Source organism: Protopterus annectens, chromosome 16.part0 (assembly GCF_019279795.1).
Source record: "Protopterus annectens isolate FY-2018-M chromosome 16.part0, PAN1.0, whole genome shotgun sequence".
Classification (NCBI taxonomy): Eukaryota; Metazoa; Chordata; order Ceratodontiformes; family Protopteridae; genus Protopterus; species Protopterus annectens.
The window spans coordinates 125,498,165-125,520,673 of NC_056750.1; the positions used below are offsets into that span (position 1 = coordinate 125,498,165).

Genomic DNA, 22,509 nt, shown 5'->3' on the forward strand with positions numbered 1-22,509 from the left:
TGGCATTAATGTCCTTCTAGCTTCCTATCCACCCTCACCTAGTTCCCTGCAGTGCCCATGCTGGTAGTTGAACATGGGTCATGTGGGGGGAATCACAATTTTTTATACAAATATTAAGATCAAAAGCATTTACTCACAATAACTTCTTCCATCCCTTTTAGCATTCGTCTAAAGATTAATGGCATAAAGTGTGGTGTATGCTTTAGATTCCATTCGCCAATTTAACACACTCAACAAACTAAAACTCAGCAACAGCTGTAGATATGTAATAATTTGCCATGCTGCTGAATATCCCCATAGGATAATCCATTGCCATTGCCTTTTTAACTTGTTATGAGATGTTTCAGTAGCTGTCACACTTAATCAGCTCTGCACAGGATGACCTTATAATCCCACCAATGAGACGTCCTGCTTTATTTTTGCCCATTTCAGTACAGTAAAAGTCAGTTCCGTTTGAGTGGTCAGAATGGCACACCTTTGGCTACTGTCAAGCTGCCTGATTCTTTACCTTTATACTTGCCTTATTGTTTGTTGTGTTTTCAGCTGTGTCTATGATTTTACTGGAACAGTAGAATAATAAGTTTACTACAAGCTTGCACTTTAATAGATCAAGTCCTGTTACTTACATTTGGTGCTGTACTTTGCTGACAGTAACTTGGCTCATTTTCAGGTCTAAGGGAACAGGATCTGTATGCCATACTTAATATATGCAATTCGCTGCCACGTGGAACCTTTGATGCATCTTGGGATGAAGTGATGCAAGCTGGCAAGAATCCAGGCCGTGCTTTACCGATGGCTAGATTCTCTAACCTCATGCGGAGCTTGAAGAGGTAATTGCACATTTTAAACAGTTTTTCATTCTCCACACTCTTTTAAAGAATGTGCTACTTTTCTGTTTTGATTGACATTGTCTTCATTAACATTTCACCCCCTTCCTTTTAAATGCCTTGTTGAAAATATGGCTTCACCTGTCAGTTCATTCAACTCCTTCCTGTCCTTTGATTAAGTTGTCTTTGTCTTCCCTTATTTTTATTTTTTGGCCTTCTGTTATTCTCTCATGGAAAAATATTATAGTATTCTAACACACTATATATATATATATATATATATATATATATATATATATATATATATATAGAGAGAGAGAGAGAGAGATGTGTCCTTGCATTGATAGGACTTCCTTAGTTAGATTTTTCTATTTGTACTGATGCTCGTTTGTGTAAAGCCAGATTCAGCCTCACAGACTATTTCTACTGATGTCACTTTCACGCTGTTGTCATTTATAGGTTTTTCATTTATTCATCACTGGGTCTGAATTTTCTTCTGTAATTTTTCTTTTTGTCTATAGTTGGTTGCTTACCTCTGAACTTCTTAGTGCAAGAAATATGGACAAAATCTAAAATAATTTGATTACAAAGGCCCAAAAATAGGGACAGATTTTAAATATTGCTGCTATAAATGTAGAAGTTGCTAGAGTAACAGGATTTGTATTGGCATGCATTTTCCAAAGGATATGAAGTGTGAAATTCAAATGTATGTCATTATTTAGTGAATTCATACCTCAGTGATTTGACAGAAAAACACAAATTTTATGAGGAGCATACCAAAAAATATGAGGCAAAACTGTGGACATTCTGCAAAAGTCTGGACGGTTGAGAGGTATGGTTGGTTGTATTTTCAAACTTTTCTTTTTTCTGGTTAATTCTAATGTATTTACCATTGTAGTGAGTAAACTGTTCTCCCTATGGATTACCATGCAGTGGGTGTGTTTCTTTGGTGGGTCAATGTATGTTAACAGGAGTGTGCTCTTCATACCAGATTTTATGCTACAGTTCTGCTCAGGATTGATTCTTTGCCTTGTCTCCATTACTGGTTGGGATAGGCTACGTCTTCTCCCTGTGACCCTGAATAGGATAAATTTGATAGTACAAAATGAATGAGTGATTGAGGGAAGTATATTAAAATCTTCAGATGCTTACTGAAGAGGCTAGAAACTCTGCAGGTTCACATGGAAAGAGAAGCCGAATCAATCTGGGAGACTGAAGTGGATATTTCAGTTTCCAAAGTAAAATCTTCTGAAGGGTAGGATGCTGTTATTTTATTTATTTATTGTCTTTTGTTAACTGGGTAAATGAACTGGTCTGAAGATCATTTCAGTCACAACCTTGGCCAATCAGTAAGAGACAACAATGCAGTACAGAGACCATGACAAATAATCAAGATATTTGTGTCATAGATGGAAGTATTAGGTAAATACTACAGAAATTTACAGTGGAGAAATGCATACCGCAGCAAGTAAATACATTTGTAGTGTGGAATATAGCAGGGCAGCTGTTGAATTGTTAGAAGTACCTTTGCTGAAAGATTGAAGCACATGCAGTTAATCTTTGCATGCTGGCATGAGGAGTTAAGCAAAGGTTTTACAGTAACAAAGCTGTGTACAAAAACCAAAATTCTTGCCCTTTAAGTAACAATGCTATATGCAAATGAAGTGTTCTTGCCCTTTTGCAAAGGAGGTAGAGCATACTATGGATCATTTATAGTGCTCTTACTAAGTAGTGATTCAATGAAAAGGCAGTCTACATAATGTTCCCTATTAAGATGTTTACAGCTGTGGGTTAGTATAGAAGCTGCTTTGTCACTGGTAAGGTGTTTGTTAGTGAGGCAATAGCTTATCTCAGAGTGTTAAGGTTTACCTGGATAAAGGAAGGAGTTACACTTGAACCAGAATGCAAGATGTGTTTTCCTTTGCTTATGAAATAATTGCAAGATGTTATTTGTAGTCAATGTTATAGTACTGAGTCTTGGAAATTCCTGTCTGCAGGAGTTGTCGGTTAGCCTGATACCAGAGAATTTCACCATCCCCCAGCTGGCAGACAGCCCCCCATCTGACTTCAGGACATGAGGTGGATAAAAGGAGTCATCAGCCATTGCCATCTTGAGTTCTTTTTTGCCATGCCAGACTGATGCAGAATGCTGTCAGTTGCAACATCAATTTGTTGTTAAGGCCTAAAGACAAGAGATCATCACAGCTAAGTACCCCACTGGGGGACGTTTTTAGTTTCTTCTACTTGTTTTTGTTTCTGTTTAATGTCGGATCAGGTTAATGATTGCTTTTTGTTTGGAAAACAAACTCTGCACAAAGATTTTCATTATTTTTGTCTTTTCTACTTAGGCCCCAAGCAAATGTCCCTAATTCTGAGTTCTTTGTTCAGTTTAATCACAGGATGATCAGATATAGGGCCAACTCCCTCAGCAGATATGAAACAGAAGGTAATGACGGGCCTATGCATGTAGTGTCATCTGCCAGTCTCCAGGCAGACTAGCCTGAGAAGGGCTAAGGAATGTGACTGAAAAAGGAGGAGGAGGTTAGGAAGCTCTTGCACTCTGCACAGAAAGGAACAGCCATCAGTAATCCAGATTTTGTCCACAAATATCATAAACAGGTGTACATATAACTATTGGACAAAAGCGCTCAACATTTTGATAATAAATTTGTTTTAAAACTGCTTGTGATGTTTGTGGACACGCTTTGTATTACTGGTCGACATACCTCTCAGTTGTGCAGATTTTTGCAGACTGCCCATATTTTTGCCTCATATATGGCAAGTCACTGAGGACTGAAGTTACTAAATAATGACATACATTTGAGTTTCATATTATTCCAAAAATGCATGCTAACACAAATCCTGGTATTCTTGCAGCTTTCTAAGTTTATAAGAGAAATACTTAAAATCTGTCCCTATTTTTGAGCCTTGTTCCCCCATTTTTTTAGGGTTTGTCCAGATTTCTTGAATTAAGAGGTTGAGAGGAATGCTGGTGGTGGGGCCTTTGTCCAGATTTCTTGAGCTAAGAGGTTGAGTGGAATGTTGGTGGCTGTTGGTTTTTGTGCAGTGTTTGAGAGGTTGTCTGTGTTTTTTCCTACACATACCATGTTTATATTGAGGTTAAGGAAGTTAGGAAGGCCGACTACACTTTAGTTATGCTCAACTCCCCACGTCAACTCAAAATCATTAATTTGGGCAAGGCACCTTCACAGCTTCCAGTGTCACCAACACCTGCATTTGAGTCTTTTTGTGTGATCCCTGTGGTGGTTGCTATTTATTTGGCTCCTTCCTTGTTCTCATGAGCAGGAACTGGGTGGGCATCAGTTGGGTTTGTGGCCAAGTCACAGGCTTTAGCTTCTGATGCTAGTGCCACAGTTCACAAGGATGAGGGCAGAATTCCTCTGTTAGTAGCTAGGGAAGTTCACCCTGGGGTTCAGTCTGTGGGCTCACTGGCCATTCCATATTCCAAGGCCTTGTTGTCCTCCAAGCCCAAGCATCTTAAGGAAAAATGACAAATTGAGTTGCCCCATCCTGTGCGGTACATGTTACTAACTCCTGCATCTCAGATCACCTCAAAGAACCTAGTCAGACTGGCTCAAGAATTCATGAAACCCAGGCAACCTTCCATAGAAAAGGTACCTATGGCAGGAGTTCCCACTCAAAAAAAAAAAAAAGGGACACCTTTCCTTACCGAGATCTTGATTCCTGTGATTTTTGTTAAGGAAGAACGGTCTTGTGTGAGACAGCTACCCACCCCTCCCCTCCCACTAATACCTTGATTCACATGCTGAAGGCACCTTCTGCTACGCTTCAGCTCCGGAAGGACTAATCATTTGTGGACACACTGCACAGAAAGTAAGAGACCAGCTCTAAGTCTAAGGAGTTCTCTGAGGCTCAGAATAATCCCATAAGAGCCTGCCTGAACTAATGCATCAGGCAACTCCTCCAGTTCATGTCATTTTGGATGATGTGTTTGCTAGGAAACTAGACCAGTTCCACCAGGTGTAGGATGACCACAAACATTTTTACAAAGACCCAGTGGGGGACCCAGCTGTGATGTCACAGGAGTCCATTAAGGAAAACTCAAACTCTGGGCTTACATCCAAGAGCCCCTTGCCAAATGATAGGGAAAGTAGGATACTGAAACAATTTGGCAAAAAAAAAATAAAATATATATATATATATATATATATAAATATATATATATATATATATAAATATATATATATATATATATACACACACACACTTCTGCTACTCTTGCCTTGAGTTATCTTAGATGTCTATTCCATGTGCTCAAATACCTTGAGTCTGTACAGGAACAGAGTGAAGCAAAGGCAGAGTGGATTCAGGATAAAAGCCTTAAGAGAAACATTTCAAGAATTGGACGGGTTTGGCTGCCAGGTGTCCAGACACTCACTCAAATGTGGCCGTGATGCTCTAGATGCTTCATGCAGGGCATCAGCTACAGAGGTTGTGACCAGGAGATATATGGCTGAAGAATCACCCCCATTTCAGAACATGTTAAGGCTGAACTACTTGCCCCTTAGAACAAGAGCTTTTGCTTTGGCCTTCCTGCTGAGAAAGCATTTCAGAAACCAGAGGAAGGGAAAGACAATGAAGACTGTTAAAGATCTCTATCTTTCCTCCCAACGAGATACAACAGAAATTACCATGCAAAGTCTAGGCCTTCCCATAGGACAGATCTAATCAGCCCAGAGAGGAAAAAGACTATGTCCCAGAAAAATTGGCAGTACAACTCCCAACCTAGACCTGGAGGAGTCCAAGGGACCAGGCCCCAACAAAGAGCAGCTATGAATATTCTGAGCACCTCCCTATCAAGTCCCACCCCAGCCTTCCCCTCTCTTTATTAATTCAGAATCTAGGGAGAGGGCTTTTCCACTTCTTTTCAACATGGCAACAAATCAGTCAGGACAAATGGCTATTCCAAACTATCAGGAAAGGCTACTCTTTGCTGCTTTGGGGGATTCCCTCCTTGTTAGGGATTCCTTCAGTCCCCAAAAGCAAAGACATCTTATTCCCAATCAAATTCAAAGCCTCCTAAAACAAGGGTCCATTTAGTTTGTACCCAAAAGCGTCAGGCACAGGGGTTTTACTCGAGGAGTTTCATAGAGACTCATATTGGGCCTTTCCAGACTAAACACATTTATAGACGTACGAAAATACAAGATGCTTACTCTTTACAAACTATTACCTTCCATCATGTCAGGGTAATGAATGGTAACTTCTGATTTGAAACATGCCTACTTTCATATTCCAGTTGCATAGGAGCATGGAAAGTTCCTGATTACCGGAAAGCCTAATAACTGCTTCATAGGTGCCAGCTTTTTGCCCCTGGTAAGAAAAGGAACAGAGCACATTGATTCCTGTTTTTCTGATTGGGTATTGTGTGTGTGTGTGTGTGTGTGTGTGTGTGTGTGTGTGTGTGTGTGTGTGTGTGTGTTGGACCTTCCTGATTGGTTTGGTTGCTATTCAAAGGCATCTACTTGGAAAAGGCTACAACAAGCCTACAGAACCTCACATCATCTGGGACATGGTCACCAAAGAGTCCGCAGCCTGTTTCTCATCTTGGGATTGGCACTACTGAGCATTGCATCCCAGTAGAGAGAAGCTGTGATGAGACCAGCAGTAGCCAGACAGTAGACATCCAGGCGAATCCCCCTTTTTCATTGTTGTTAATAAAGGTAATTCTTTCTTTTCAGTAAATACTGCTTGATTTGCTGCTGTCTAACAATACTTCAGGATATTTTCCTAAATACTTCATCCATAAATCATCAGGGTCTATTTATTAGTTTCACTTATTAGTGTTTGGCAGTGCCCTGTATAAATGCAAACACTTTGAGATGACATTTTTGCTATAAAGGCATACTTGAAATGTCACCAATATCAGGTTGCACACAGGGCAACTAGTTTGCAGTGGCAATCACTGACCCCAGAGTTGCAAATCAGATACTCCTGACATTACTTTATGTTCTCACTCCAGCTGACTAATCAATAAAAAGGGCTTGTTGCCATGGATATTAACTTTCCCACTATCTCTGTTACCAGCTTGGTTGATATGGGCATCCTGAGGCAATGTAGAAATTTCCTCTTGTTTACTGACACCCAGTAAATTTTCAAACAAAATGATATAGTATGTGAAAAATGTATTTATACAATATCACTGGTGGCAAAGCTGTTATGTAAAAGCACTTTTATTGTCAGTCAGAATGCCAGTAGCGCACACATTGCACCCATCACACACAGTTCAAAGCAGTCGCATAGACTCACATATGCTGAGGCACTTAAATGTAACTTTCCTTAACCCCAAATGCCCCCCCTGTAAAAATGCACTATTTGATAACAATGCCCACATCAGTGCATACAGTTGCATTTCATGGAGCCTCTACTTCTAAGCCCATAAGGCAAGTCTCCACACAATCCAACATTCTGGTCATTGGAGACTCCATTGTGAGACACACTGATGTCCCTGTCACCAGGCTGAGTAAGGAGAAAGTCACGGTCAGCTGCTTATCAGGACAAGGATTCACCACATTATACACACACTCAGGTTATTGGACCACAAGTACCAGTATGATTCATTCATAGTCCATGTGGGTGTAAATGACCTGAGACATACCTCCACAGACTATATGAAGAGAGACATCATGGAGCTCTCGAAATATATGTCCCAGGCTGGTATGAGCCTAGCAGTGAGCAGTGTTCTACCTTCTCCCAGGATGATGCCACAATGCAAACAGAAGATGACTGACTGTAATAATCAACTTAGTTTCTGTTGTCAGTCTAAGGGGGTGCAGTATTTGTCAGCATGAAAGGAGATGGCCAGCAGACCATGCTGCATCGCCAGGGATGGTCTGCACCTTTCTCCTGTAGGTTTAAATATTAGCTAAAACATTGTCCTCCCCCCATAGTGCCTGTTTTAGGCAAATCCAGACTGAAAGTACTTTTGACATAGCAAATCAAAACCAGGTAAATCTAATGGTGTTACTGCTCAATGCTAGGAGTCTAAACAAAAAACTCCACTCCCTACAAGCTCTCATCACCCTAGAGAGTGTTGATGTCAGTGCTGTCACTGAGACATGGTTTAAAGCTGCGGAGAGCACACTAGCAGTTCAAGGCTCTAATGCCTTTCACACATTTAGACCAGCTACTACACAGACAAGGGACTAAAGGTGAAGGTATCTTTATTTACATGAAAATAAGTACATCTCAAGGCTGGTCAAACAGGACAATGTACTTGAGCTTCTGCACATTCAAACCACCATAGGCAAAATCCTGTACCACTTCCTTGCAAGCTATAGATTAGATCACCCTGTATGACCCAGTAAGCCCATCACCTGTATTTAAATTTATTGGAAACACTTCCCATCCAACCCAACACCATATTCATGGGTGACTTTAGTTACCTCAGTATTCACTGGGAATCACATATGACACCAGTTGTACAGGCGCAGAGATTTCTAGATTTTGTAACACAAACTAGCTGGACCAGATTGTTGATACACTAAGCAGGGATGCAAACATACTGTATCTGGTGCTCACTAATAAGGGAGAGTACAGCACATCCCCTAGTGTAATGCCTTCTCTGGTAAGGTCAGACCACAAAATAGTCTCCTTTGAAGTAAAAATGAAACTTGGAACCCCAGTGAACCCTGAAATATTCAGGAACTACTCTAAGGCTAATTTCCTACTGTTAAGTGATAACCTGGCAAAATGTCAAGCCCCCATAAACCCTGAGAGCACTGCTGCCTATGCAGAACTATTCAAAGGAACCTATACAAGCATGTTAATAGCTGCATAGAGACAGCTGTACCCACTAGGAAGAAGTACAGAACTAACTCAAAAAACAAGCCACTCTGGTGGAATCGCATCATCAGTAGGTTGTATAACAGAAGGAAGAAAATCTTGGCAGAAAGTAGGAGGTGTAACACCCAGCAGAATAAAAGCACTCTCATCAAACTAAACAAACAACCCAGAGGACAAAGAAAGATTACCAGAGCCAAATCTGATGTAAATTTAGCCTCCCAGGCAAGGGGAGCCACTTATACTGAGACAGAAGATATAACAAACCTACTGACCAACAAATTCAGCTCCAACTTTACCCCCTCTCACCCTCAACCTTCCCTCAGGAAATAACCATCACATACAACTCTCCTTAATATCACTAGGGAACAGTTACTTAATGCTATCTCGAATGCCAAGAACACTGCATCAACGGGCCCATACAATATCCAAGAATGCCTTCTAAATAGCATGAAACTTGACCTGTCTGGCCATCTGGAATTGCTTTTTAACTGTAGCCTCTGAACAGGCTTCATGCCTCACGAATGGAGACCAGCAGCAATAATCCATCTGCATAGAGGTGGGCCATCTACATGCTCTGGAAACTACAGACCCATAAGTCTCACTAGTCTCATTTGCAAAGCCATGGAAGGAATTATCATGGAAATGATCAGTAATGAAATATGAAACTTCCAGACACACTGGACCCAACCCAATTTATTTTCATCAAAGGCAGGTATGCCTGCTCAACCGGGCGGACTTTGAGAATGTCACCAAAGCAATGGATGAGCGCAAAATGGTTCACACTGCCTACCTTGACCTGACCAAGGCATCTGATACAATACCCCATTTGGGAGTTGACAAGCTCAAGAGATTGGGTATAAATCTTTTTATCACCCAGTGAATAGCCAGCTGGCTCACAGACAGGACCTTGGAAGCTAGAAGTGCGGAGTCCACCTCTACAGAGAGGCCAGTCACAAGCAGAGTCCATCAGGAATCGGTCCTGGGACCACTCCTTTTAGGCATTTACTTTTCTAAAATCAAGGCAAATATCATTGACCTCTGGTGGACTAATTTTGCAAATTAGGAGCAGTCATGCAATCCCTCACTGACACAAATGTTGTCCAGGAAGAGCTGACACACAAATAACTGGTGTCAGAGAAATGGACTAAAACTAAGTGCCAAGAAATGCATGATGGTATCCTTCAGGAAGTCATCCAACCCTGGTGACTACAGTATTGACAATGCACCTGTAAGAGCTGACCCAGTAGTCAGGGACTTGAGGACACACACAGACAGTAATCTAGCCTTTGACCATCACGTGTCCACAGTAATGAGGAAATCATTTTGTGCTGTGCAACTCGTAAACAAAGGTATGACATCCAGGTCCAAGGAAATAATTGTTTCAATATATTTAACATTCATCAGACATGTCATTGAGTACAATGCCCCCTTTGGTATGTACCTTGTGACACCCGTGCACTGGCCCAGTAACCAAGGAGCCTCAATCCTCACCACTAGAACTAGTGCGGGGCATCCATGTTGGGAGGATAACAAGTATACACACAGTAAAGTACAATTTCCCTTAAGAGCACACACAGATCACAGTCAGTCTTTGGGCTGGTTATTCCCTTTTTCATCAGATCCCCAATAAGACCCCCCCATTAGCACGGCTCTAGGGTTCAAATCTCAGCCGAGTGGTCAAGCCAAAACCTCCAGTACCCTCTCTGTCCAACCAGTGCTTCATGTCCCTGCCCAAGTAGCTGACACACACACTTTGAGATTTGAGTTGTATACTACCACACAGACACTCCTGGGGAAGGCCGGCACAGGTTCTCCAGCTATGCCCCCTTCTACTCAGACTATAAGGTAGTACCGACTGCCACCAACCGCTACTATCAGCTATTATAAAGGCCCTTACCAAAGGATGTCCAATTCTACTGTGCAATGTTGTTATTCATTTGGTAAGTGTGACTGTGTCTTGTAGGCTATTTAGAAGTGGCTTGTACAGTATCACTAAATACATGCAAGTACTCCAAGAGCTTGAATTATCTCTACATAAAACAGCCACAGTTAAAAGGTTTAAAAATATTTAATAATAATAAATAAAAACACAAGATAATACTCAGTTCAATACAGTGACAATAGAGAGTTTAGAAATCAAAGCAAATACTTTAAAACAACATTGTAGGACAGTCTCACATAAATAAAGAAAACATCTACACTAATTTGGCTATATTCCTATCTATCTCTAAGAGAAGTACTAAGATCTAAAGTCCTACTTACAGAGCAAAACAAGTGCTGGTGAATTGTCAGATTCAGAACAAAATACAAAATACACTCTGTTTCTCTCTGAGAGAGTTTTTAAATCGATACTACACATTACTGCTGAGTCGTTTCAGTTTTCATCATTCTTGTCACCTATGTTCAAGTTCCCAGGCTCACAAAACTTAAAATTTAACATGTCTTGCGATCTGCAGCTGCCAGGAAGTGACAGAGCAATAAAAGACACTTTACAAGTGAAACCTAGTAATTATCTCTGTTTTAACACAATAGAAAGAAGCTCCTAGCCCAGACATCCTGTCTCTTAGCTTGAGATCACACACAGTCATAAAATTCTTTACTTGTCAGCTTATTTTCTTAGCCTTTGCAAATTAACTCTGTATGTCCCAGTTTCTACCCTAAAATATACAGTACATAGGCTTAGAGTTTATACACATTTCTGCTTTCTTCCAGCAGAGTGCACTGTGGTTACATTTTTGAAGCTCAGCACATAACAGTTTTCTTACATTTGTGAAATAAGCCTGTGGATCATATTAATATTTACAATGACATAGAATTATTTACAAAATTCTATCTAGATGGGCTGGCAGCCTCTCAGTTTATCGCATACCTAACCAGGCACATCCAACAATTGAGATGTCCACAGAGGTTCCTCACCAAAAGACTACAGAGCATAAATAACATGTCATATGCTGACTGCCTCAAGGCTCTATCCCTGTAGTATGTCTCCTACAGGCTTTTGAGCAGAGATCTATGCCTGGCATACAAGGCATTGTCAGACCCCCTCTGATGGACCTCCTGCACATCTGCAAAACAAACAGCACCAGAATTAAAGACTTGAATGCGATATAAATAGGAGCTGCTGCAGAGACAGGCATGTATCCCAGAGACTACCCCTTCTCTGGAACAAGCTCCCCATCCATGTGAAGCAGAGTTCCTCCCTAACTCATTTCAAGTATAATTTGGACAACTGGATGGAGAACAGACAGGAAATTCATCCCTGATTTGGCACCTGTCTCTAATGGACACAGGCTGCCTCAAGGCTCTATGGTTCATCTCCCAGGCCACTGCTTGCAAATGTTTCATCTTCCAAGCTCCTGCATACACAGACAGGGCAAGGGTACCAGAACTTGTCAGAGGTGTGGGATGCATGGCTAGGCTTAAAAAGGCCCTTGTGATCATTAGCCTAATAAACACATATGAACCTCCAGTTTAGAGTAGGGTGATCCAAATTCCAATTTTATGCATTACCTACTGTACTCAGAGTATTCACCAGATGTCTGGCAGCTATCTTTGCCTTTTGCAGGACCAAAGAGGTGCACATCTGTCCCTATGTAGATGATTGCCTGATTCAAGTAGTATCTTTAGAGGAGCTTCACAGAGCCATGTAAATCACCATGGAATGTTTTCAGAAGGTAAGCCTAACCTTAAACACCCATAAAACCGAACTGTGTCCTGCTACAAGAGTCACTTTCCTGAGGGCAGTGCCAAACTCTGTCCAACAAAAAGCTGTACTGACTGACAATAAAATCTGATCGATACTTACTTCAAGCTCACCTGCAACAAAAAGCCATTTCAACCAGAGAGTTCTTCAGGCTCTTGGGGTGCATGGCTTTATGCATCTTGATGATACCTTAGCAAAGTTCCACATGAAATTAGTGTTTCCTTAAAAAAAACTGCTGATGCCGCCACCAACAGTCTGTAGACAATCAAATCCCCCTACTTTCTCGTCTTAAAAGGGAGGTATTGTGGTGTGAGGAGACCATCACAAAACAAGAAGAGGTCCCATTCAAAACCCAAGAGCTTTACCAAATACTTACCACGGTCAGCTCAGATCTTACCTGGGGAACCCACTTGGAAAATCTGAGAGTGCAAGTGATATGGGACAGGAGCATGCTAAAAAATACCTAAAAATAAAAGAAATGAAAGCAATCATTCTAACCATGAGGGCACTCGAGACAAACTGGGACCCTTAGAAATTCTGACAAATAACAATACAGTCATCTGGTATATAAACAAGCAGGAGGAGGCAGTGTTGGTGGTTGTCTAGTTTTACCATCTGTGCAGATTTTTAGTAGAACTCTGGGGTCTGGCTTAGGAACTACACCTATTATACATAGCCTCCTACATCCCAGGCTAAGATAACCTCTTGGCAGACAATGTCAGCAGAACCGTAGTAGATTTAAATGAATGGATGTTGAAAAGAGAACTCTTTCTAGACCTTGTACACCTGTAGGTTGTACCAGAGGAAGACCTTTTCACATCCAACCTGAGCAAACAGTTGAGAAAATTCCACTCCAGAAACCCCGCAGAGAGGGGCTTGGAAAGACGGCTGCCTTCGTTTTCTTGGACAGGACTCTTTCTGTATGCCTTTTTTCACTACCCCTCCTCTCCAGGGTATTTCAGAAAATTGAGGAAGATGGGCTGAAGAGGATCATGATTGCACTACACTGGTTTTCCCTACTCCACTTCCCCATCAGAAGGAGAATAAGACCCTTGTTTCTGTGTGTGGGCCTTCTTTCTCAGTGCAAAGGGTTTCTAATTCACACAAATATAAAAACTTTGTACCTCACAGGTTGACTGACTTGTCCTTATTCACTACTAGACATCTGCTCTTTGAGAATTACGTCTCTGTTCTGAGAGAAGCCAGAAAACCAAGTACCAGGAAGTCATATCTTGCTAAGTGAAAAAGTTTTTTTATTGAGTGTCAGTTAAAGGAGTTACTGTCTTAATCAGTGCATTTAGCACTTGTCCTGGAATATGTATCATTATTATACAAGGAAGTTTTAGCTTCCATCAAGGTATATGCTGCCTCCCATCCCCACACACACACTTACTTAAATGAAACAGTTTCTCAGAGGGAGACTCAATCCCCCTCTCCCAAAGCACATCCATTTCTTAGGATCGTAGCTTTGTCTTAGAAAAGTTCACTCTGCACTATGTTGAGGCAGCCATCTCTTCACCTGTTAAATTGCTCAATTAGAAAATCTGTATTTCAGCTAAATGTTGTATCTTTCGGCTTTTCCGGGTTAGGGGTCTCCACAGCGGAACTCCGGTCTGCTAATGATTGGCAGTAGATTTTTAAGTACCGAATAGCCAGCCCTGACGCACAACCTTCAACGAAGGTACGCCCATTTATGCATGTCTCCAAACAGAAGACACTTTAGCTGAGAATCGAACAGGACAACATCTTACTGTGAGGCGACAACACTACCGCAGCACCACCACCGCAGTAGTTGTATTTCAGCTAATTGCATATCTGAATTGCAAGCTCTTATATGCAAGGAACCTTTCCTGGTTTTCCATAAAGGCAAGGTCGCACTGAAAACCAGCCCATTCGTTAAGGTTTTGTCAGAGCTTTCCATCAACCAAGCCATTCACCTACCTGTCTTCTTTCCAAATCCTCAGAGCAAGAGAGAAAAGATGCTGTAGTCAGTAGATATTCAAAGACAGAATCAAAATTTCCTAACAGGGCAGACCAGCTCCTGGTTTCCTTTGCACTCGACAAAGAAGGGAGGCTTCTTAGTAAATAAACCATATCCAAAGAGATTACCATTTGCATTTTCTTCTGCTACTCCCATTATGGGTGACCTTCTTCACCCATTAGAGCTCATTCTACTAGGGAAAAAGCAAATACTACAGCCTTTTTAAAGGGGATTTCTAACCAGTCTGTTCATATAGAGTCCAAGCTGTTTGCCTCTGCCATTCTGTGTAGTATTGTCTCACTAGCACCTAACTTTGCCCAACTACCCAATCTAAATTAGCTTTGGGAGTCTTAAGACTCATCATTGCAAAAGTGACTACAGGGAACATAGTACAGTGATGTCAGGTACTTAATGTAACAGTAGATGTACAAGTAGATCAGTATTGCAGTACCCTTTCCCTTCCACCTTCCCCCACCTTTTCCTTCTCACTCTTGCGGTTGGAGTGGGTACCCGTTTTATCACTCTTTTCCCCTGCAAATCTCTACCTGCTACCACTAGGCTCTGCTTTTAAGACAGGGTTGGTCATGTGAACCTAAAGGGCAGCTGGACCTTTGGTCCCTGGGCAAGAAAGAACTGAAGGTGGAACTAGCTGATAACTTTTTATACCTCTGATGCTAGATAGGGAGGGCATCTGCTGGCTGTGAGATGGTGACATTTTCTGGTATTCAGGCTGACTGTGAACTCCTGCAGCTAGGAATTCACAAGACTCAGCACTGCAACAATAATCTACTCAGACTTCTACAACTGCGATAAGTTCCTGGCACAACTGTGCTATATTAACTGTGTGACACACAAAACTCTCATTGTTGGGCAATGTGTAAAACTAAATCAAACTAAAACATAAATAAGAATAGCTAAGAGTTTGTTTCTCTCAATGATTTCTTTTTGTTTTATCTATAGCAGTCTCAGCTGGACCTCTAAATTCACCTCAACAGACCTTATGATGTAAAGCAAGTGACTTTCTTTTTGTATATTTTGCATTGTTAAGCCACGTGTAGTGCATATTGAGAAAACCATAATTTTGGCAGTGCTGCCAAGGTAACTTGCTCATTTGAGTGTTTCCTGTCTGCCAGAATACTCAAAAGTATTTAAAAATTAAATGTTTGTGTTTTGGGGTGTTACATGGTGAATTGTTTCAGTAAAAGTTAATTTCATCTTCAGTTTTATTAAGATGTTTTTGCAAAATATGAATTACAAAGAATAGCAAAAACACAGTAAATATATAAACATGAACCGAGTAAAACCACAAATGCAAATAGCCGTCTCAAGGAGTAAAATGGAAATAGAATGCAAGGTCATCCTACACCATCAAAGGCTGTTTCATGTAAATAGGTTTTAAGTGGCCTGTAGAACCTGTCCAAGGAAGGTTTCTCCCAAAGCCACCAAGGCACTATGTTCCACAGGTGAGGAGCCATGTCAGTGAACACTTTAGATATCAAGGTGCACTTGTGAAGCCATCAGCATTTCCTCGGAAGTTGACCACAAAGATTAAGCAGGGTGATACACCACAGCAAGCTCCTTCAGGTAATATTGTCCAAAGTCATGAAACTGCATACGCGTGCGCGCACACACACACACACATTTTATATATATATATATATATATATATATATATATATATATATATATGTGTGTGTGTGTGTGTGTGTGTGTGTGTGTGTGTGTGTGTGTGTGTGTGTGTGTGTGTGTGTGTGTGTGTGTGTGTGTGTGTGTGTGTGTGTGTGTGTGTGTGTGTGTGTGTGTATATATATATATATATATATATATATATATATATATATATATATAATTTTTTTTTTTAATGTTTTTATTTATTTTGTTCTGTGTATCTATATGTAACAGCAAAATGTTTTAAATAATTCTTTATCAAACTGGAGCCAATGTGGGCTATGCAGAACAGGAGTTCTATGTTGGTAGCGAGATGTACACATTGCTAGCCTGACAGCAGAGGTATTCACCATCTAGAAATGATCAAGCTTAGTTGTAGAGTCCCAGTTAGAGGGTGTTACTGTAATCCAGCCGGGAGGAGACCAAAACATGATAAATAACTGACATGTCAGCCTGTGATAAAAGGTGCTTAATCCTGCAGATGTTTTGCGTGTGCAAGCAAGATGATTTCACAACAGCAAACATTTGGTACCAAAATGTTAGCTACAATCTTTGATTTACACTGACTACTCACTTTATCAACAAACTTAAGCTTATTACCACTAGAAATTGAAGGGGGAAAAGATTCCCTCAAGTTAGCATGAGCTTTTGGAGGTGTAAAGTTTCAGCCAGTTAAGAATAAGCCAATAAATAAGGTATGGGACTCGAGGTTATCAGCAAGTCAGTACACACTTGTGATGTCATCCTGTGGAAAGGAGGGGTAAAGCTGGGCATCATCAGCATAACTATGGTAAGCTAAATATTTCTCCTTTATAAGATCTTCCAGTGAAAACATATACGCACTCTGAAAAACAATGGGCTTAAGACAGGGCCCTGTAGTACTGCACATTCAACAACGCAGCAAGAAGAGATGTTGAACCCATAAGAAGCCTTCTGAAAATGGCCAGAAAGATATATAATAAATCACTCTCACATCATTGAGAGACGATACCACAGTAACTTCATAAACACTCTTTCAAAATAACATGATCCATGATATCAGATGCTTTAAAGAGGTCCAGGAGGACCAGTACTAAATAGAAGTACTGGTCTGAAGCCATTAAGAGATTGCTGACAACTCAAATGAGAGCAGTCTTCATATTATAGCAAGAGCAAATCCCAGAATTAAGTGTATTCATAAGTCCATTAACTGTAAGCTTTAGTGTCAAGTTGCTTTTAGACACCCTTCTCAGTAAAGTTTCTCAAAAAAGGGAAGGTTAGAGAGTGAGTGATGATTGTCAAAGACCTAGGGTTCTGGAGAGGGTTTCTTAAAGGCAGAAATGACAAAGCCCTCTTTTAAGACTGATGGAAAAAAGCACAAGCCTCAAGAAACTAGCTGGTTTCTCAGTAGTAGCACTAAAATCTGAACCCCTGTGACTAGCACTTGCTCTAGAACCTGCTGGAAAGCACTAGGAAGCCTGAAACAGATACAAGCACTCAGCTCTCCTTGTCAATAAGGAGAAATTAATCATAGGCACTAAACAGCCTATAATTGCAAAGTACCTTGCAAAAGTAAGGGAAAACAGCTCTTAAACTTTTCATAAAAGCACCTAAACATGCATGTCCAAGGGTCAGCTTCCGGTGATTTCTTCTGTCCACCTGGTGAATCTGGGCATACTGGGGCAATGCGGCAACTGCCTCATGTACACAGACAATCCTCTCCTCCTACCACCCGACACTACAACCTGCGAAAGATGCACGTACATAGCCAAACTGGAAGCAAAGCTCTCTCCTGCCAAGATTGTGCTAGACAGTCAAGAGGAGAAGGTTAACACCTGCATCACACCTCAAGCGACTCATAGCCCCTCAAAACCCACACCAACAACACCCACACATCGCAACACTAAACCCACATATGCGGAGGCCCTTAACATTAACCTGCCCAAGCAACAAAGACCTCCGAAGCCAAAACGCAAACAAACACCAGTCACAACCAAAGTGACACATAGCTCACAACACCAGTGTGCCACCCAACAACAGCCCCTAAGGTTCACAACACCAGTGTGCCACCCAACAACAGCCCCTAAGGCAAGACAGTGTACCCAACACTTTAGTCATAGGTGACTCTATAGTCAGGCACACTGATGTCCCACTCACCAGACTGAACAAGGAGAAAATTACAGTCAGCTGCCTGTCTGGTGCCAGGATCCGCTACATAACACATGCACTCAAGCAGGAGTGGCCTTAGGTCAACTGGTGCCCTAGGCGAAAGGGCTCCACGGTGCCCCCCACCACACTACCTGGTGCCCCCATCCTGGTCTACATACACCAAATAAATACTGGAAAAGTGCCCCTGCTACAGCGGCACCCTAGGTGGCCGCCTAATTGGCCTATGCCTAAGGCCGGCTATGCACTCAAGTCACTCCACAGCAAGTACAAATATGACTCTGTCATTGTCCATGCTGGAGTGAATGACTTGAGACATACCTCCTTGGACTACATGAAAAGAGATATGGAAGAGCTCTTGGATCATGTGACCCAGGCAGGTATGACCCTAGCCCTGAGTAGCATCCTGCCTTCGCCAAGAATGATACCACAGTATAAGGACAAAATGACTGACTTCAACAATTGGCTAAGCTTCTGGTGTCATTCAAAGGGGATCCAGTATTTGTCTGCCTGGGAAGACATGATCGACAAACCATGATGCTTTGCCAGAGATGGTCTGCACCTGTCACCCCTGGGATTCAGGTTACTGGCTAAAGCTCTTGCCACCCCTATACTGCCTTTTTTAGGCAAGGTTCAAAGGATAAAACCACCACCGTAAAAAATAGAAGCAGGCAAAATCTGAAGGTAATGCTACTCAATGCTAGAAGTCTAAACCTCAAAATGCACTCTCTCGAGGCACTCCTAAAAATGGAGAACATTGATATCTGTGCAGTAACTGAGATCTGGTTCAAGGCTCCAGAGAGCACCCCTGCAATACCAGGCTACAATTCTTACCACACTTTTCGGCCACAAAACCAGGACTGAAACACTAAAGGTGGAGGAGTGTCCATATTCACCAAGGATATTCACACCTCCAGGCTAGTTGCCCAACACAATGCAGCTGAAATTCTCCAGGTGCAACTAACAATAGGTAAGACTGCAATCCAAATTGTAGCTTGCTACAGATCTCCATCCATGCCCCAAGATTCTCACTACACCTTTCTAAACATACTGGAAAATATTAAGATACAACCAAACACCCTAATACTGGGTGATTTCAACTACCCTTCCATTAATTGGGAAAACTACTCGGGTACCAACTCCTTTTCCCAACGGTTCTTGGAATTCATAAATTCCAACGCCCTGGATCAACTAATCCATTGTCCCACCAGGGGCTCCAATATCCTAGACCTGGTCATTACCAACATGGGAGATAGATGCTCTACACCAGTGGTCACCCCCTCATTGGTCAGGTCTGACCATAAACAAATCATCCTTGACATCCACATCCCATCCCCACTCCCCAGTAAGGAAACCTCCTTAAAAAACTTCTCCAAAGCCAACTTCAAGCTACTGAAGTCAGAAGTGACAAACTTCACAGCACCCACACAGAAGGGATCTGGAAGTTCGACTGCAAAATCCTACACTAAGGCACTGTATGAGCACATCCACTCGTGCATGAATGGTGCCATCCCAAATAGAACCAAGATGCTCTTCTCCAAAAAAAGGAAGCCAGTCTGGTGGTCCCCTGCTATAAACAAACTATACAACAGAAGAAAGAAACTGTTGCAAAAAAGAAGAAAATCCCAGGATGCAAAAACTCCCTCACCAGCCTCAGTAAGAAGCTGAGATCCCTCATAAAATCCTCAAAAGCTAGTTACGAAAATAAAATTGCCAAAGATTCCAAAGACAACCACAAGGCATTCTATAGTTATGTCAAAAATCTAAATGGCAATGCTCAGATCTGCTCTAAGTTACAACAGAATGGCATTAAATATACTGATCCCAAAGATATTGCCAATATCCTGGCAGATCGATTTAGTGCCAACTTCACCCCACTCTCACCCCCTAAAGGGCCCATCTCAATACCAAAAGATTGCCAAATTCCGATAATCACGGCCACACAGGTAGAAACCGCACTCTCCAAAGCTAAGAATGCAGCATCCATGGGACCAGATGACATCCCAGGCTGTGTACTACATGAACTACAAAATGAACTGGCACCTCACCTAAGTGTCATGTTTAATCATAGCCTCACCTCAGGCTTCATGCCCACTGAGTAGTGCACAGCTACAGTTATCCCGCTCCACAAGGGAGGATCCACCTTGGATCCCGGGAACTACTGTCCCATCAGTCTGACAAGCCTGATTTGCAAGGGCATGGAATGCATTATCATGGAACTTATAAACAAAGACATTGGCAACCTTCAAACACTAGACCCCACCCAGTTTGGGTTTGTGAAGGGCCTATCGTGTCTCCTGAATCTGATTGACTTCTTTGAATCAGTCTCCAGAGCTGTGGACGAGGGTAAGGCAGTCCACACAGCCTATCTGGACCTCGCCAAGGCCTTTGACACCATCCCCCACTCTGGAATCATAGATAAACTTACTAAGCTGGGCATAAATCCCTACATCACTCGATGGGTTGCTAACTGGCTTACTGACAGAACCCAGACAGTAAAAGTAGCCGACTCCAAATCCAGCTCCAGACAAGTGACAAGTGGAGTACCTCAGGGTTCAGTCCTGGGACCACTCTTGTTTGGCATCTACTTCTCTGAAGTACAGGCCAACACTAAGGGACTCTGGCTAACAAAGTTTGCAGATGACTGCAAACTGTGAGCCATTATTGAATCCCCAAATGATGTGGATAGTCTACAAATGGGCCTTACAGAAACAGATGCCTGGTGCCAGAGCCATGGGCTCAAGCTTAATGCCAAGAAATGTCTAGTTATCCCCTTTGGAAAAAAACATGTACCCATGAATTACCACATAGGTGGCAGGACACTAAACATCGAAAGTGTGATAAGAGACTTAGGGACACAGGTGGACTGTGGTCTCACTTTCGATAACCACATTGCCACAACAGTCAGGAAATCCTTCTATGTGGCACACCTCATCACTAAGGGCTTTTCATCCAGAAAAAAGGAGGTCACTGTCCCACTGTACTCATCCCTCATTAGACCCATTATAGAGTATAATGCCCCGTTTGGTATGTACCTCACAAGACATCTGCAACAGCTTGAAAGACCACAGAAATACCTCACTAAAAGAATCACAGGCCTAAAGCAGATGCCATATACTGACCGTCTAAAAAAACGCCAGCTATACTCTGTGGCATATCGTCTACTCAGAGGTGATCTCTGCTTAACATACAAGGCCATGTCAAACCCTGAGCTGTTGGGCATGCTCCACTTAAAGAAATCCCAATCCCTCAGAGCCACACGCTCCAGGGATCTAAACCTTGTCATCACAATGAACAAAGCATGCTGGAGGGATAGGTTCCTGACCCAGAGACTCCCCATACTCTGGAATAGACTGCCCATACATATCAAGCAGAGCCCCTCTTTGGCCCTCTTCAAAAGGAACCTTGATGATTGGATGGGAGATAGGAAATTCACCCCGGCGTTCATGTCAGTCGCCCTGCTAGACAGGGGCCTGGAGAAGTATATATTGTGGGAAGAAATATCCAGGGAATTGTTATGGCTAGGCTTGCATAGGCCCTAGGGCCGATAGCCTAGTACCAACCTATGAACCTAAGTAGGGGGGCCCCTTACCATTAAAAATGCTTTTAACTGTTTACTGAATGATGTAGGGGTACCCCCACTTCATCTGATAGTCTAGTCACCCTCAAAGCATTCCTTGTGGCTTGATTTTATAATTTATACATTTCATTCTGTTTCTGAGACCATATGTGCTGCTCTTTATATTGTTAAACTGAGCAACTGATATGCTTTTCTGTTCCAGTTATTTATTGTTATTTTAGTTCTCTTTTGTTTGTTTAAACATCTTTATTAAATTATCACTTCAGACAGACAAGCATATATTAGCACAAAAGAAAACCGTGTTAACATTTTTTTTATTTGAATACATCATACATCTTTTTTTTTTATCATCAGTCTACCATTACATAAATTGCTGAATTGCTGCCTTTTCTTAAACCTCACTCCTCCTGAATATTATTCTGCATGTGTTAAGACAGTTTCCATTTATTTCTATGTAATGTGTTCCTTCCCTTTTCTAAGATCCTTCTTCCAGTTATTTCATTTCTTTTATAATATTTAGTATTTCAAACACAGTTGGTTTAGACTTTATTTTCCATTTTCTAGTAATTACTTTTTAGCAGCCCACAGAATTAACTATAAGGCCTTACTATGTCTAGGCAATTCTTATCCTGAGCTCCCAGCTCAAAAAATGATTTCCTTAGTTATAGTCATTTGCTCACCCAATACTTCTGAAAGAGTGCTCTGTATGGATGTTATAAAGTCTGCCAACATGTTACATTCCCTAAATATATGCTCCCAGTACCCTTTTATTCCCCAT

The 22,509-nt window shown here is 41.7% G+C and overlaps 1 protein-coding gene across 1 annotated transcript in view; it reads left to right on the forward strand.

Annotated features, from left to right (window-relative positions):
• TEP1 (telomerase associated protein 1) overlaps positions 1–22,509 on the forward strand; it is a 2,704,809-nt gene that overhangs the window by 1,491,457 nt on the left and 1,190,843 nt on the right. The window contains exon 27 of the mRNA XM_044058078.1: positions 671–830. Within this exon, the coding sequence (XP_043914013.1) occupies positions 671–830 (160 nt within the window). The remainder of the gene's footprint in view (positions 1–670; positions 831–22,509) is intronic.